The sequence below is a fragment of the Anser brachyrhynchus genome (genome assembly GCF_964034855.1).
Source record: "Anser brachyrhynchus genome assembly, chromosome: 13".
Lineage (NCBI taxonomy): Eukaryota > Metazoa > Chordata > Aves > Anseriformes > Anatidae > Anser > Anser brachyrhynchus.
The window spans coordinates 7,647,543-7,666,573 of NC_137708.1; the positions used below are offsets into that span (position 1 = coordinate 7,647,543).

At 36.3% G+C, this 19,031-nt stretch overlaps 1 protein-coding gene across 1 annotated transcript in view; it reads right to left on the reverse strand.

Annotated features, from left to right (window-relative positions):
• Nucleotides 1-2,861: 2,861 nt before the first annotated feature.
• Nucleotides 2,862-19,031, reverse strand: part of LOC308177280 (transmembrane 9 superfamily member 2-like) — a 32,027-nt gene continuing 15,857 nt past the window's right edge. The window contains exons 10-17 of the mRNA XM_080554243.1: nucleotides 18,146-18,278; nucleotides 16,495-16,614; nucleotides 16,260-16,317; nucleotides 14,074-14,233; nucleotides 13,313-13,464; nucleotides 12,306-12,417; nucleotides 10,941-11,112; nucleotides 2,862-3,484 (exon numbers count right to left, since the gene is read on the reverse strand). Coding sequence (XP_080410369.1) covers nucleotides 3,417-3,484; nucleotides 10,941-11,112; nucleotides 12,306-12,417; nucleotides 13,313-13,464; nucleotides 14,074-14,233; nucleotides 16,260-16,317; nucleotides 16,495-16,614; nucleotides 18,146-18,278 — 975 coding nt within the window. The 3' untranslated portion in view covers nucleotides 2,862-3,416. The remainder of the gene's footprint in view (nucleotides 3,485-10,940; nucleotides 11,113-12,305; nucleotides 12,418-13,312; nucleotides 13,465-14,073; nucleotides 14,234-16,259; nucleotides 16,318-16,494; nucleotides 16,615-18,145; nucleotides 18,279-19,031) is intronic.

The following is a 19,031-nucleotide window of genomic DNA, read 5'->3' on the forward strand; positions in this document are numbered from 1 at the left end:
TTCTGGCTAGGTAAGCACACAACCTTTAAATTGATACATGCTCCTAACAACCTGCGTTTAACTTGCAGCCTTGTGGCTTTCTCTAGGGGAGGTGGAAAGCCAAAAGACAGCTTTCAGCTTTTCCTCGGTCAAAACAGATGCCAGAAAATTCTTTCCAAGGGTTATGTCCAGATTCTTTCCAAACTGCACAAATCCCAAATCTGGGGCCAGCAAAAATATTCAGATGTGGAGGACTTCAAGAGACGAGAAGGGTAATTGTCTCTTCGGCAAGGGGAGCACAGTAGTGACAGCAAATCTCATAGCTGCCTGCTGATGGGAAAACGACAATGGACAAACTGTCTTGAAACATGCATCAGTGACTGTGGTTCCAGTTGCCACCTCCTCTTTGGACTTTAATAGCCACCGTTCAGACACTAGTAATGATACAGCTTGGCCCAGCTCACCCTTGTAGCATGCTTAAAAGAAAAAAAAAAAAGAAAAAAGAAAGACACCTTAAAAATTCACTTTAAATATACATAAGCATACAGCCCATGACAGGCCATAATAGCAGAATAATTGTCTTTGCCACAAAAAAAAATTGAAGAATCATAAAGGTTGGAATAGATCTCTAAGATCATCTGGTCCAACCATTCCCCTACCACCAATATCACCCACTAAACCATGTCCCTAAGCACCACTAAAGCATTTTTCTGATTGTTTTAGGCATTAGCGTTCCATAACATTTTGTCTCCGTTACAAAGGCTGTTGAATTATGAAATTTCAAACTTGCAAGAATGGGACCTATTACAAAAAAGCCAAAAATGTTTTTTGATGACTGCATGACTGACTTTTCTTTTACAGCCATGGCTCTAGTCTACTTGCAAGCTTCAGAAACTTACTTAAGTCAGCTTTACTTTTTCACTCACTAGTATTCAGAGTAAAGCAGAGAAAGCATTGTGAATATAATTTTACAACTCTCTTTATTTGGCCTCTTGTGAAACACATATTTATTAATCTGGCAAAATTTCCCACCAGCATTTTATGCCAATTGTAGCTCCAAATTCTCTCGTGAATTCATTTGCCTTTGAAAATGTAAAATTGAAAAGGAGCTTCAGCCAGCGATTCTTTTTTTTCTTTTTTAATGTATTCAATAAAATAAAAAATATTAAATATATGATTTAATAGAAAGGACCTTTTTAAACAGAGCAACATTAACTTCAATATGAGCATTAAGTCTTTAAAGAGGGAATAGTGTTCTTGGACTTGCAAGACGATCTCTCTCATGGCAGCTCTGTAGGTTTCTACCTCTGGGCGAAACAGAAGGGGAAGCAGAGATTTTGGTGGTAAAACAGTTGGGAGGCCAAGTTGTGATCAAAAGCATACCTGAACCTCACTTGAAACAATCTTTACAGTTGCCAGTTCCTCCTGGTACACTAACTTTAAAGTGCTTGGATCTTTTTTTAATCAATTTGTCTAAAGCTGGTGTTCCACAGAATAAAATTTATTGTATTGTCATAGTTTTATGAGAAGAACTCCTAAAAGTACATGCAATAACATGTATTCTTGTTGTATGTACTCTGTAAGCTTTCATTTGGAATTGCTCCCTGTCTTGTTTTGGAAAAAGAAAAAAAAATATATATATAGCTTATGTGCTCTGTGGGACCTACCAGCAGTCTTCCCAAACTTGTAATAATTTGAAAGCAGCAGAAAAGCATCAGCTTGAAACAAAGTTATTAGTATAACCCTGAGTACAACAGTACAACACAGCCACTCCTCAGTTAATGCTCTAGTTGCGTGAGCAGTGAGGTTTCCACTGTGGCTACAAACTCCATCCAAGCTTCCTCTCACCTGAACTATATATTCATATCCTGTTCCCCAAGAGTCAGGATTTTTAATTTTTTTTTTAATGTCACAGGCACTGTTCTGCAGATGTAGCCACGTATATCCGCTTAGCCAGGTGATCTGTCCCACACATAAGTAACCTGGAAGGAACAACTACCAGAGGTGAAACTTGAAATCCTCATACCAAAGTTACAGTTTTGAAAGGATATTAAACACTAACTACAATTACCTGGTATTTATATGACTATGAAAAGATATGGAGTCATTTTGGGTCTTGTTAAATTGCTGGCTTAGACCTTGAAAAGCAGCTTCCAGCAATGAATGTTTCCATATGCCAGTTAATAAGCTTTGAGTATTTCACCCATTAATCTGAGCGAACATCCCCTTATTCATCTCCAGCAGGGCCAGTAACACAGCCATTTGAATTATGTCTGCAGTGACTTTCTGCTCAGCCTCAAGTGCAATTCAAGATGTTGGAGAGTCTCTTTAAAGCCTTGACATTCCTGAGAGAAGAATGCCTGCAATCTTGTAACTGAAGAAGCTATTAAAATACTCCATATCATGTAATCCAGCATTTAAGCACAGCTCTGCAGAGTGGAAAGAAAAGGTTTCACCTTTAAGAATCATCAGTTCTCAAGCCCACTAGATTCATGGCTAAACTTTCTGACAAGTTGCAGAGTTTCCCTAGGATGAAGAACAATGAGATGCATGTTTCAGACTGCTAAAAGAAGAGAAAGGGAATTTGCTCTAGTATAGAAAGCAAAGATTTGCAAATCAAAAATGTTTTGGAGAGAAAGTAAGTGCACAGCTGAAGCACAGCAATTTCAGAAGCCTCTGGCCATCCTAGAGACATGGACTCAAGTAGCATAGCAGTCCTGCTTGCAGAGACAATTTTCAGCCATATAAGAAAAATAGTGCATGGAAGTCATAGCCAAGCTATTTACAAGCAATATAAATTGGACAGCTATCAATGGGTTAAGCTAATGTGATCTGTGTTCAAATAGCGAAGGCCTAATTAACAAAAAAGGAAACAAGTCAGGTGGAGTTGTGCAGTTTTATTTGAACAAAAACCAGTGTCGATATTTTTAATAAAGTCTACGTTACACTAAGAGCATGTACAGTTGTAAGAAGATATCTAGTTGTACAGAAGGTGTAGGATAATATGTACAGTCATAGTTAAGTTAAAAATTCACATTTTACATAGATTTACTTGACAGTCCTGTGCTTTGATGGTATATAATCGGAAACCAAAAAACGTTACAAAAAAACAATACAAGAAATTTCAGCTGGAGGACTGGTATAATGCACTCATTTCTCAAATAAACTAGTTCACAGGGGCTTTATTTCTTCTAAATCAAATTTTGGATACAAGTTTTAGAATGATTAGAATTAACATGTTCAATGAGCATACTGATGTAAACTTTTTTTTCCCAATGGTGCCATTTCCTTCCATTAAAAAAAGAAAAAAAGTATTTTAAGCTGTAGTCTGCTGTTCAGCTTTTACAAATTAGAATTACACAGTGCGTTTCTCAATACATGGTAAAAAAAATATCAAACAGCAAGGGAGATATGTTCAAAAGAGACTTTGAAGCTTTTCAGTCCACTTTCACAACACTGTAAATCTTACTTACAAACCAGAAGCAGGCAAAAAATCCAATAGTTCCTAAAATGAGAAAGTGAAAATGCTTAGTTTAATCCTCCAGACTGCGCTGAGAGAAAAATTTAACAAGTATATCCCAGCAGGACAAAATATAACATTGTAATCCAGTTAACTATCCAAAATAACAACACTTGTTAAATTTAACAACACACGCTCATCCCCAGGCTAAGTTATTTATTTAGATCAAAGATGACTTTTAGGACCAGACTACTTGATGGACATTTAATATACTGAAGGTGTTGCTACTATCACCACTAGCGGGCACACAAGCACCATTTAAGAAAATGATTTTTCTATACAAGCAAAGTCAACATTTACCTAAATCATTCCACTTTTGTTTGTGTGTGTTTTTTTGTTTTTTTTTTTTAAGGACTACAGTATCTCATGGTCATCTATGACTTATGCTAGAAAACATGACCTTCAGAAAAGTCACCTGGCCTGGTTTTCTGTTCATTGTGCTCTACTGACACTCAAGAGCAATGATCTCCTAACTCTGTATATCCCGTTACTTCCTTTTGCTAAAACAATGCTCTGAGCACTACAGCAGTTGGGAGCAAGAATCAAACAAAACTAGCAGTAGCAAGCTCAAACCAAAATGAACAATTTTTATGTAAAGTATATTCAAGCTGTGGATTTGCTTGCCACAGGTCACTATGGATCCTAAAAACACAGTGTTTCAGTCAACCGAACAAATTAATGAACAAAGAAATCCAAAGGCTATTAATTACAGAGACACCATTTCAAGTGCTAAAAAAACCCTTGAGCCACAGGTGATGGAAGGCTGGGAGAAAGTGCCACTAACATGCTTGCTCTGTTCTCACACCACTGACTTGGAGTACTGCTGTTAAGGTTCTTGGGTATAATCTTCCTCGAGTTCTTACCAGTCCATTTCTTCAGCCATCAAACCCAACAGAAAGAGAAAAAGAAATAAAAAAATAACCTTCTGCAAGCACTTTGGTAACTCAAGCCATAGGACTTGACATGTGCCCCAGATTCAGACGACGAAGAGATATGACAACACTGAATGAGATTGGCTATACCAGTTTTCTGTTTTTAACCTGAAGAACAAGACTGTGTTTTTCATCCCACAGTAACTATTAAGGGACAACTGCAAAGACATTGTCCAGCACATTTATTTATGAATTCCTTTAAAAACTTACTACGCAAGGAGACATTGACTCCCATACAGTTAAGTCTTAAGCTACTTTGGGAGGTGACACATTGTTTCTCATGCTTTTACCTATGTGTAAATTGCTATGCAGATACTAATCTTTATCAGTAAAAAAAAAAAAAGTCTCCGTTTCATCTGAACTCGCTCTCAAAGACACAACTACACACCATCCCTGTGACAACCCTTATTAGCTACACTACCGTCACTTTCAAGATGATGCATTCAGCTCCACCGATTTTACATTCCTCATTTTCTATTTCTACAGCCCACATTTAACATCAGCTCCAACCTTTTTCATTATTTCATTGAGACTCGTGTACTAACTAGGAGGTTCACTATTAGGTATTTGTCTCTTCTGCATTCATTACACTTTCTATCTTTCAGATTGCATCTATGCATTTGATAAGTGAGGAATCTGTCTTTGGATGCTTATTATCTATATGCCAATTCTTGTGTCCTTCGTGCTACCACGTATATCTGCAGTTAAAGGCTTTTTGACAGCCTACTATTACGTGCCACAGATTACCCTTTCCCTCTGAGTTTGCAGTTATCATCCTCTGAAACAGTAGGAGACAGCAGATTTACTGCTCTTGATAGGAGATCAGACACTAACCACAGAAGGAATTTAATTCCTTTGTAGGCCTGACATCGCGAAGTCTTTGCAGTTTATGGTCAATTCTCATTCCTTCCTACTGTGTCCAATACTCCAATATCAGCATTGTTACTCTAAGTCTTACTCTCATGTTTTCTCTTCCTAATAATGGTTGTCAGCATCTGCTTTCTGGTTGTTTTTATAATATAGCCCACTTTGAGCCTTCTATGGCTTTGAAAGCAATGTTTCTTCCAAATGTTTAACAGATGACATACCTTAAAATCTATCTGCTGTTCTACAACAGAATTGTAATATCATAAGAAAATGGTAGAACTTTAACACAAGAATGAGATTTACCACAGTTTTCTGAACATGTCATAACTCAATATGGGAACATACTCTAAATGCACAGCATTTTCCTCCAATCCTTGTTGTTCTGAATTTTTATGATACACCAGCTTTCTAAAAAACATGGCTTCATTTATAGCAGAATCAGCAGACTTCACACTGTGAACAAGCATTTCATCTATAAACAGATTTTCACAGGTTTCAGTAACACTGATTTTCAGCTTCCCTCTTAAAAAGGCCTGTTTAGCTAATCAAAGACCAAGTTCCCCCCACTTCATTTTTTTTTTAAACTTTATCAGAAATTTTGCCAATGTATTGGAATTAGAGTAAGTCAGTGTTTTGTAACACAAGCAGTAAGTGGTAATGTTTGTCAGACACCAGATTTGAAGCATGAACGTACAAGCTCAAGAGAGAAAGGCTAGACTCATCACGTAAAATACAGCCTTATGTACTCATTACCTTCTTTGTCAGCAGAGTTTCCTTCTGTTATTACTTCCACAGTGCTTTAGTCCTACATCTATAATTAGGGCTTACCAGGAACAGTAATATCTTCTTCCCCACGGACACAAATGTATCCTACAAATTTCAGGTGTGGATAGCTCTACAGACCAGAAACATCAGTGCATGGGTGTGCTGATATTACACCATCAGTATTAATGGATAGAAAGTGACACAAGTTAAGGAAACATTATTTATAAGGTTTCCTTGTATAGCTACCTTACCTACAGCATTGCTTATGTTAGTGCAATGAAAAGCTTATTATTTATTTTTTTTAAAGAATGTAAGCAGTACAGTGTCTGGTTCCACTGACATTCAGGTTTTTGCCCCCACCTCAGACCTATAGGTGCCGATGATTCCATGAACCTCTAAAGAGGTCCACAAATTTTGTCAGAAGGTTTCCAATTTTCTGTAGAGCAGTAAATATCCAAATCAGAAAGGAATATTCAAATGAGTAATGACTGGGGAAAAACAACTCTGACCTAGTTTGGTTTGTTAAAAAAAATTCTAGCCAGAATGTTTCCTACATTTTAGACCATTTCACAAATCTGCCATTTGTTACAAATTTTAGCACTTTATACGAAAGCTTCAACATACTGGACCTTTAGGACAGTGATGACTCGGGTAGCAGGTTCTCAGATTCCTCTTTTGCTTTAAATAAAGTTAATTTTAATACAGATAAGCATACAACCAGTTTCCTACACCTGTCGCTCTACCCAGTAAAGTTGTCATTACTGGTTGCACTACTTACAGTACAACTTTGCCATCCAAAGTAGCATGGCTTGAAGTATATTTTCTTGAAAAACACTCAGCTCTTCAATCTTGAGCATTTTTCTAAGCACGTCCTGTTCCTAAATAAAAATCATCCCGCTCAAATTATCAAATTATGCTTCTCTGATTAGAATACCAGGACTACCTAGATAAGCTGTAATCACCCAAGCATCTTGCTTACATATGTTTCTTTCAAACACATTCAAACTGAAATCAAAGTCTTGAGGCACTATCAACAAAGAGCATACCTCTTCAGCTTGCCGCTTCACTGACACACATCAATGAACGCAACAAAACAGAAAACAGATACATAAAGACATAAAGCCTTTTTTCCCTTAGAGCTGTTAAATTCTAGCAGTAAGTACATTCAAAAACAAAACAAAAAACCACCAGTAGTTCAAAGAAGTAACCTCTAAAGTTATTCTACGATTGGTCTAAACTCCTTACCATTGTAAGGTTTTCACAGCTTTAATATGCAAATCTATTAAATGTCACAGCACAAAGATACCAAGCCTGACACCAATTCCTCCACTGAGCCTGTAAAATCTATTTGTTCTAATTCAACATGATCAATTAATTTTGTGGGTAATGTCTACCTTAACCAATCACAAGTACTCAGCTGCTTCAATTATATGAAAAAGCATCTGAACAACATACATTTAAGAACTCACTTTCACGGAATAAGCCTTTATTTTTCCCCAAGTTGGTGACCTTCATATCTTAAGATCCTGCCTCTCTAAATAACCCCTGCTAGTCTAGGAGGCTGATACCATCCTAGTGCACTGCAGCCCACTGCACATGACTGTTCTTCCTAGGGAGGCACAGCTAAAAGATCATTTTTGTGCGAGATATTTAAAATTCAAGTACCTAGTTGTGAAGATGTCTTGAGTAGTTTCTCCATCCAGGAAGCAAAATACATCCAATGCACCTGTTTATACTTACTAGGGAGACACTGACATCTCAGTTGTTTCTTTGAGTTTTTTGGCCTCCACTTCCTATAGTGTTGAATACTCTGGCCTGTAATATACACTCTCTCTCAGCAACAGTTTTCTTATATGAGAAAGAAGATGAAAAGCTAGCATCTAACTGGTTAAAGGAAGGTTATTAGTAAACTAGTTTAGATTCAACATTAAAAACAAGGATTATTCCACAGAATAATGCCGAAATACATTAAGCAGACTTTTCTGCTCTATTCTTCTCTTCTAGCTTTATTGTTTAATGAAGAAAAAAGAATTCAAAGCACGAACAATTTGTAAGAAAGCAAATAGAAAAGCACTCTGCACTTGGCTGATACTTCTTATGTACCTTAAAAGCTCTCTGTATCATACTGGTTTCAATCATTGCACAGTGGTGGGTGCTTCAGAATCTCAGATTCTAAACACAATCTACCCAGAAGATCAAAACTCAATTTTGAAAATGGCATTAACCCACAAGTGAAAATGATGTTCAAAAATAGAGGTCACTAAAGCAACATGCTTTGACTATGATCAGCATTTTTCGTCTCCTAGCATAAAATGCATGTAATCATGTAGCTATCCACATTTAACCATACTTATTCCTTCTTGAAAGATTAGCTGCACGTTGAAATAAAATTGTCTCGTTTGGGTGTGCACGCTTAGTCTTCACCAGATTATATTATTGTCATTGTTGCCATACAAGTATTCAGTTCCTATATAGTTATTCACTACAATCTTTTCTGTAACACTCACGGTAACATAACGTGCTGCCGTGTAGGAGGTATTAACACTGCCCTTCATATTTCTGTCACAGCTGCTGAGACCTAGCATGCAACACAGAAAACCAGAATGCCTACTGCTAACTTAAGTGGAACAGGCCAAGGTCCCATTTTGGGAACATACGTACAAGAAGAATGCTATTACTACAAGCAGCGTGCCAAGTTATGTTAGTAAACTATTTAACCTCCATAAACTGGTGAAGAACCCTTACTTTCCACAAGTGTTATTAAGGAATATTCTACAAAATAAAGCTGAAAACATCGAACTTTGAATCATTTATCTGCAATAGCTTAAATTTCAGCCCAAACATCAACTACCAAACTGAACACAGGAAAGAAAATTATTACTGCATTTTAAATTAGCAAAGATTTATTACACACTCTACACATCTTTCACCTTTCTAGTGACTAGCTATTCTGCAACTTTTTTTTTTTAGTGACCACGTAAAAGCTTTCCTCATGAACTACAAATATAGCACAGCCACCAACATATTTAAAAATAAGTAAATAACTAAAAATGACAGCATCACAGCAGTAACAGCAGCACAGTTTATTATTTATTATTGTACTTTTGGGGCCTCACTGGTCTCCACATCAAGAACTCCAGGATCAGCACATCTGAAGCTTTTAATGCCACTTCAGCAGCTGCCATGACAGTTTCAATTATCGTTTTATATATGAAAGGGATATTTTTTAATTCTACCAATTTGCATCTTGTAAGTGAAATTGAAATTGGCAGAATAGCAGCTAACCTATGCTAAAACCCAGACACATTAACATATTGCCTTAGTTTAAAAGTAATTAAAACATTTCAGACTACAGGGTGGTTTTTTTAATTTCTTTTTAATAAATCTATTTTATATATATATATATATATATATATTATAGAGGACATCTGGAGCTTGTCTGTTTTGCCAGGATTTAAGCAGGGTTTTAACTGGCAATATGCCAACTTCTGTGTTTGCCTTCTAATAATAAAGAATTAGAAGAATTAAGTCCTCCTTGTTTTCCTTTTTTTGTTTTTAAAGCTTCTTTTGACTTCCCTTAGAAGACAGTTCTAAATAACAAGAAACAATAAAGATCTAGGAATAGGTAACAGTTATTATTATTAAATTTAATTTCTAGAGAGTATTTGTTTTTCTCAAACACCGTAATTTTCTTCAGCATTTTAATATGAATAGTGCTATCTTTTTTGTACATACTCAACTAGTGTTAAAGACAGAAAGATGAAGGAGGTCCTTCTCACCACTGAACTTAAAAAGTATGATGCTAAGGCTTCTTTCATTACTTATTTTAGCCATTCTTTTCTAAATTGCATCAAGGGAGTTAAGTGACACATTCCACGAAGACAACAGAAAGTATTTACTGCAGGCTATGATAATCAGGTAGATGTTAAGAAGTAACAATGTGAACCATCGTACCGTCCACAACGAGATCCTTTTCTTTTGGAACAAATTTCAGGAATGAACATAAGGCTGGTTTTATAAGCAATTCATTATACAAGAACTAGCATTTTTTCTAGTTCTATCACTGCAGTACTTTCCCATGTCAAGTAGAGTAATACATAACTTCATGTGTTAAAACTACGTACAGAACAGCAGCAGTGAAGAACACCAATACAGAACACTCCTGGCTATGAGAAGCTTCAAAGAGCTTCTAATTTCACATGGTAAAACTGGCATGGCTTTCCCATCAAACCAACCTCAAAACTATATTTTGAGCCACATGACTATGAATATTGGAGTAATTATGTAAAAGGCACTTAGTCTGCATGAGTACCATCAGGAACAGAAACTGGATTACTAAAATGGAAAGCTGTATTTCAAAAAGGTTCCTCCAGTTAAGGTGTTTTCGTGCCATTAAGAAGGGGTGCCACAATTCAACAGGTACACAATTCACCTATCTCTAACAGTACTAGAGCTCACTATTGTCATCCAGTACCATTCTGCCTCACCTGCTAATAGTGAAAGATGAAAACATCTTTTATCCTCCATATACTGAGAACAATCTTTAACTACAGAAATAGAATCAATTATGAAATCCAAAATTAAGTTAAATACCTCTGATATCCAAGTGAACAAGAAAGGCTCTTTGAAAATACAATGGTTTGAACTCGCTGCTAATATAATATGCAATAACGGAAAATTGCACTATAAAAGTAATTTCAAGTTAAACAAAAAGCCTCTAAGAATATCTCACTGTGGTTTCACAAACCATAAAAGTAATACTGACCAAGGAGTCATAAACTGTATTTAATGTTTCAGACTGAAACATGAAATGTTAGGTGAAATTTAGACAAATAATGAAACCCCTGCATTCATTTTACATTGAATGCTATACTCACCTGTGAAAAGGAAGAAAATCAAGACCATGATCATTGTGTAACCAAAGTATAAAATAGTGCTAGCAGTTCCTGTTATCTGGAGTTTAGAGAAGAAGTAATGAACTGCATAGATAAAGAGATAAACAGCTGTAAAGCTGCTTGTCAGAAACGATCGCCACCACCAATGATAATCCTGAAAGAAACAATAAACCATTCAGTAGGAAACATCACATAGAAAACAAAAAATAAACAATCTGTTTTTTAAAAATTAGCATTGTTTCATGAAACAAGTTTTGAAGAATCATAGGTATCTCCAAAAAAACCCAACATAGTGCATAACTATTTTTTTTCCTCAATGTCCGCTGTACTGTTTCCACCATGAACACTAAATTATTCTAGGATCAAGTCTGTTTATTTGTGCTTATCTACTGCAGATGGTTGCAGAAAATAAAGGTCCAGTCTACACTGTCTTAAGTAAATGTAGATTTTCCCACCATATTTGTACCAATATTACTTATCAGCCACATGTATGCAGAGACTTTTTGCTCCAATGGATTAATCTTAAAGTTGTTAGTGCTCATTCTCAGATTGGCAACTTTACAAATAGTAACATATCACCATAAAAAAAAAGCAGCAAAGGCGCTCTAGTATGCAGTTGAATTGCAAGCAGAATAGACAGTAACTGCAAGGAACAGATACTAAAGACCGAAGTTCTCCCTACTTGCAATGCATACAAATGTCACGGATGCTGAGAGTTTTTGTAAATCTCTCCTGGTCAACACACAAAACCTTTAACTGGATGCTGAAACTGTATCATAATGGCATTATGCAGTGCTTGACAGGACAAACCTCAGGTTTTACCTTCTCCCAAACATTAAAGGAAAGATACCTTTTAATGATATAAATTTCAGTGCTGAAAAAAGTCTAGTAAAACCTGAAGTACACGCAAACCTCATAAGTCAACTTGAAAAATTTCTCCCCTTTGCACACCCATTGCTTTCTACCACTAAGCTAAAGCCACCATCAAATAAAGCCTGAAGTCTTGTATGACAAGTTTGCATAGCAGTCTTCCTACTCAGCCTACTTATGAACAGAAACAGTATGACTAGAAGGCTAGTGCTGATGTCCATGTACTTTCAGAAACGCCTGCACCATTAAAGGAGGCAGGCAGTTTATAATGATAGTTGTAGTACCACTGGAAAAACTACAAGAACTTTTTGAAGCAGGAGGTGCATTTCAGAGAAGTGGCTAGGACAGGCATGTCAAGGGCTGACAATACAAGCCATTTATGGTGTCCAGCACACCACAGAATATGTGAATACCTCAATTCTACTTCTAACATATTCTACCTAAAAATGATATCTACATCAGAACTGTACTTTTTACCTCTGCACAGAGATGGAAGTAGCACAGCAAAACTGTAGCCTCAGAACACGTAATTAGAAGAATTATAAAAACTAGGAACAGGAAACCAAACATGTAGTACATTTGATGAGACCTAAAATAAATAAATAAATAAATAAATAAGAGTATCATTTTTAGCTGAAGTTCTGAGTTAACTTACAGTGTTACATGGCCATATAATAAGCTAATAAGAACAAACAAAAAATCAACACACCCATACAGTTAGGAAAAAAAATTCAACTATAAAAGCTCCAAAGTGTACCTGTTTGTATGTCAGTTACATTTTCCAGCACAAACTACAGAGTTCATAGTTCTGTTGAGGACTAATGTGAAAGTCTGGTATGTCTAATATATTTACATTTAAGAATTTATTTAGAAAAATGTTCTGTAAGAAATCTCAGGATAGACTAAGGACGGTTGGAAAAAACTGGCACTTTAATATTAATATTTTCCATTCAACGAAATATTAAACTCTTCATATTTACATTGTGATAATTATGAAAGATTTTACTGTCAATTCTCTATCCACCTGCTTAACCAGGTTTTGACAAGATTCATGACTGTCGTGGATGTTTCAGAAGGGGTGGAGTCCTTGTTTTGCAGAAGATGGAATCCCAATATATTGATCTGATTTAAGAGCTAAAGCTGCTAGATAATATTAGTTTCATAGATCACAATATAGTTATACAATAGCTTAAGCTCTACCTAAGCACTGCAGCAAGAAACTGTGTATATGCTGTTCAGAGCCAGAAAGATAAAACAAGACAACTGGGACTCTAATTTCATGCTTCATGGGTGTCAATAAGAACTACATTTTTTTTTTAATTTCTAAGCATAGGAAAAAAATATGCAGATTCTGGAAATTCCAAAAAAGTCTGCACGAAGAATCTGTTATTCCTCATGTTAACTGGCTTAGAATGTTCAAACTCACAGTGCTCGCTATCAAACCAGTGTAACTAGAGCAGCAATAACAACAAAGCAATACTCACCAAATGCTATTCAGAATGAAAAAGAGTTGAATGAAAATACAGCCAAAGGGCAAGATGCCACCCATTATGATACCAGGCAATGGTTTTGTGAAAAAGGACTGTTCCGGAATTTGGCGAGGAATCTGGTTTGTACGAACTGGGTGTTCAATAGGCTTTGAATGAAATTAACATGATTAAAAGATAAATTGTTACATCATAAATAAGATTACTTTTCCCTAGTATTAAGTATCTAAAGATTTGATAAACTTAACTTTCAATTCTTTTCATCCATAAGCTATCACAAGTTACCAAACCAAAAAAAAAACACCCTACAAACCTGATATCTATCATTAGGAAAAATACACACACTTTAAACACTCCAGCCATTGGTCATTAAGCAAGTTAGAACACAGAGGAAAGAACTCTGCTGTCTTTAATTGAAAAAAAAAATAAAATAAAACGTAGTTGCCTGGCATTATCTCAAACTACTGAAACACAAATTGAAGTTACTTCAAAACCGAAAAGGGTGAAGTACTATTGAAGTAGAAGAAACAAGCGCTTAAGACCTCTACAAGAGCACTATCAAATTCTGATTCCAGTAGTCAGAAAAAGTTTGATGCAGCTTTTTTATGAGCACATACAGAATTTCAAAATCATGAGAAATTGAAATATCACTTTAGTCACAGGGCTGTATTTCAGTCAAACCAGTTCTTGTATTACAGATTCAATGGCTCAACTGCAGAAGACAAGTGTATTTCAAAAGTGCATACAAAGAGCCCTACCTTCTCTTTGAAGCCAAAATATGCGCCAATAAAGGTTAGTGGGACTGAAATTCCAAACCACATGGCTAGGATAGCAACCAAAGTACCAAAAGGGATGGCAGCGGAGGATCCTTTTACCCACAGAATGAGATTCATAATGAAGAAATCAGCAAAGACAATTCTGAAAAAAAGATCAGATAATATAAAAAACACTCAGGAAATAATAAATATGTTAGTATTAAAACCAAGCCAGCTAAAGGCCTGCATAAGAAAAATGTTGCTTCTTGCAATCTTTCATTCTCTAACAGTCGTAGTTACTTTCAGCAATAGTGCAGTTGATATAAAAATGCTTGCAACACCCAATGCCTCTAGTGCAGGTACCTATGGTAAAGCCACTATCTAAAGATACTACACATAAAACAAAAAAAGTAACTGAAAGATTCCATTATAAAATCTATGCTAAAAGACTAGTTTTTAAAAAAAAATAAAAAAATCTGAATCAACTTTCCTAATATTGCCAGTTTTTAACTCCTTTACAAAGGTCCTTTCTAATCAGTAAATTCTCTCTGAAAAAAAACATAGTGATAGAAAAATCTCGTAATTAGGAGGCCACGTCAGTTTCACAACAAACATACACCACGCTACAACATTGCAGCAGAAGGATGGATTGTTATGGGGAAGATCTCTCAAGAGTCTTTGTATTAACACCTCGTGAAGTTACACAGTTAAGCAGCTCACGCTTTCAGAGAAGTTAAACAAATACGTCATCAGTTATGGCAGACCTGTTCTTTCCTCCCACATTGAGTGCATACGCCTCATTTTCTAACCATCTTAGAAAAACAACTCCAAGACGTATGACGAAGATTTCAAACATCCCATTCTGAAAGTAAAACAAAACGTTCTAACGTTCTGCAAGAGAACGCCATTTAAAAGCCTGCTTGAATTCCCACTGTCCTGTGTTCTGAATCTTCTGAATTCACAAAGATTCAGCCTCAGGAAGGGCCACAGCAAAATGCACCATTCTCTGGGTTTTGTTAAAAAAGGGTTCCTGAGGCAGAATTTATGCTACCCTTAAGTAAACATGCACATTCCACCCTATTTAATTAAGAAAGGAAGGGGAGAGAGGGTTTGACTAGATTAATAGGCAGGCAGAAGAAGCCTTACGCTTGCCAAAACCGTTTGGGGGAATAGACATGTTAAATAAGCGCATTCAAAGTTACCTATGGTGTATGCATCTTGTCGAATAAAAAATAAATCCATTTTATAATCTACCCATGCTTTTAATGCAGACCCCACTTACCCCCTCCAAAGCTAGAAAAAAATACCGCATATATGAACACCCATCAGTCTACTGAGACTGTAAGTGCCTTAGGTTGTTTACGATGTTATGCAAATTCACTGAACTAGCATAGCATAATCAAGACATCTGTTCCTATTTTACCATCCCCAATCATTTTACTTCCTCTGTGAAACTTAATTTATTTGGGAGTTTAAATGATCACAACAATATTTCTTCCACCGATAAATAGTTTCTTCTCTCTCAAGATAATATCTAAATGACAGCAGGGAGACTGAAGCACATTTTGTTTAGAAATAAGATCTCCTCATAGAAATACTACACTCAGTTGTTATCGAACACATTACATTTCATTTGATGAAGCTCTATGTTAGTTGAAATCAACTTATACTTTTTTTTTTTTTTGGCAGAAATACCTTAAGAAATTTATAACTTTTTCCTTAACCTTTGCCAAGGGCATTTGTAAAAGGATAACTTCATGTAGCCAAAGTTGAAACCACGAAATACAGAAGACTTGCAGAAGAAATTAGTTTCTATTCCCTTCCTTCACTGACCTAATTCTCACAAAAGGTCTTGAGAGCTACGAGAAAACGAAAGGTAGGAGAACTGTCACTCTTCCCAAGCACAACAGCATTGGCCATAGTATGATACACAACCACAGCAATCTCAGAAACTGGACATTACCTACATTTATATAAAGGCTTACAACTTCAGAGAATCTCTGCATTATTCTCACCTGGAAGCATACTAAACTTCTCCAGATTCTTAGATCTGTTTTGGCTTAAGATTTACTGCCTATTAAAACAGAGCTACATTGCCAAAGTTAACTTCCTAAGCAACAGCTTTCAACCGGTCACTCAAAAGAATTCTAAGGCCAAGAGGAATTCTAAGAACAAGGGGAAACACTTACCCAGGACAAAGCAGAGCTGTAAGCAAAACGTTTGTCTTCCACTTCTCGCCTCTAAATGCTGAGGGGAAGAAGTAAAAACAATTTCAAGGTGTGGACTTTTTCCAACTGTTTTACAGCAGGGCAGCAAGAAGCAGGTTTATTGTCTGAGACATGAGCTCCAGTTTGAAGTTTATATTAAGCTCAGCAATTCTGAGTTTAACCTGCTGTGCCACATTAAACAAATGCTTCTACTTACTCTTGTACATTCTAGCAGACACATAACCAGCTGGAGTTCCTAGTAAGACCCACAATACAACTGCACAGGTCATCAGAGCACCACGGTTGGCAGGAGAAAGAAAACCAAGGCAAGCTAGGACTAAAGATACAAAGAGATTTAGATACTCGTTGAAACATCAGATTCTCTGGTAACACATATCAGAGTATAGGCTTACCCCCTTCCACCACCAGATATTCGGATAAAGACTACATGTTTGAGTTCTCTTATATCTCATCATATGACAGTACCCCTACCGTCAATGTTTCCTTCATAACAAAGCATTATTTCCACCTCAACTTTTACACAAAGTGTCTCATAGCCAGCAGACTAAAAAACAGCCCCCCTCCCCAGAGACGAGCAATGAACTTGAACCACACTGCAGCTTGAAGAAGTCTGCTTCCAACATCCCACGTTTCTGCTGTAAATACGCATGGCCACTACTCACACATGGTAAGTAATAAGAGAAGTTTAGTATGCGGCATAAAGCAGATGTGAGAACAGTAGGTCTGGAGAAGCCAAAAAATTTGACAGAGCTAAGGGTTGTGGTTTGTTTGCCTTTTAAGACAGAAATAAGCATGAAGATGAAAGACTAAGTCAGTTGCTTGGAATACCACAAAAGCACTTTGCCACCACTATGGACAACACTTGTCTCAAGAACGCATTACCTTGAAAATAAGCCTGTCTATTAAAAAAAATATTGTCTGAGTCCAAACTAATTATAGAGGCCAGCACAGCGAGATACTCAGAAAAGGAGTTTCTTAGTGATCACTAGCAGAAAGTTTTGTTTGTAGCAGAAGGAGGATTCTCCCCCCTCCTATCCCCATTTCTTTCTCCACACTCTGGTTGGGCAAAAAACTACAGCAGTTAAATAAGTTAAAAAGAGCTCTGTAATCAATAATGAAGGACAAACCCGCAAAGAAAATAATGTGAAGTTTATATTAATCTTATAGCATCACTTAATGAATAGAAAAAAAAGGAGCCGTTCCGTGGTAGCACTGAAAGACCACGATGTCTAGAAAAATCCAAAAAAAAAAAAAACCAAAAGAAAAAAGAATGGTAATATGCTTTATAGATAACATAATAAAACACTGACTTGTGACAGGTACCAAAGTCACGTACATGTCTAGTTATTTATTGCAGGCTGTCATTATCTCAATGTTGTGTCAGTATTATTTCATCGGCATGCATTCTAGCTCTTATTTCTGCATGGCTGTAGGCTGTTGTGTCAAACGTATTAGATAGAAAGTGTTCTGAGAACATTAAAGCTTTGATTATACGTCTTTGAACTTGCATAACTGGATCCTTAGATAATTTACACCATGACAAACTGTGGTTTTTTTTTGTTGTTGTTGTTTTGTTTTTAAAGAAGCTTGTAACAGGGAAGATTCAATTCTGTAATCATGAAGAATCTGAACTAGTCCAGGTACCACAGCATTTTGAACAGGATCATTTCCAGTAACATTACTGAAGCTATCTAGATTACTGTTATGAAACAGCATTGATATTTTATTTTATTAAAGGAAGGACTTCACTTCCAAAAGAAGGCTTCTAATATTTGTGTAAAAACATTGCATCTTTCTTACACTATTGCACTACAAACACATCACCTTAATAAACTAAAGTTACTTACATAAAGTAATAAATGTCATAATGAAAATCTGTGTTCCTTGGCCCAAAAAGACAGACAGTAACATTCCCTTCCTTGGAGGTCTAAACACATCTCCATGAACCAGCTTCCAGCCAAATTCCTCTTGGGCATCTTCCTGTACAAAATCAACAATGTCTTTAGCAAAAATACATAATGCAGTAGTGAATTAACAGAAACAAGACGTGAAATACATATTTAGAGTTTGATTAACCTCCAGTTTAGTTCTAGAGACAGACTAATTGCATCTGATTCATCACTCATTGATTTTTATAACCCCCTAATGGTTCAGTGCAAGAAAAAGGCAGGATTTATCAAGAAAATCCTCATCTCAGAGCAAGAAAAAACAAAGTGTAATTAGCCAAACCATGTAACATCATTCTAAATTTAAACCAAAACAAAACATTTCATTTAATTTAACTTGGATTATAGCAATTCAATGTAGTTCAAGCTAAGCTTTCTTTTTATTTTTTTTTTCTTCCAAAGCATATCAGTCTCAATGACAATACTGAAAAGGATTAAGTAGTCTGTTCCCTGTACTCCAGAAGAAAGTCTGCTCCCTAGACTCACTAGGGGCAAGTACAAACATTCTTTGTCCCCCTGACAGAAGTGAATGGATGGATGGCATGGGGGGAGGGAGGAATCCTTAGTCCATTGGTACTAAGGAACCACTGCTGAAGAATACAGCTTTTCAATGAAGTTGCTAAAAACAAATACCTCCCCCCCACAGAAAACAAAACCTAAACACACAACGGCAAGCAAACAACCACTCAAGAAGACTTCTCTCTTCCTCATACAGTTAAAAGCTACAGGTTTCATTCAACCCCAGAGAATTGCATGTAGTTCACTGGACTGTTTAAACACCAAAATC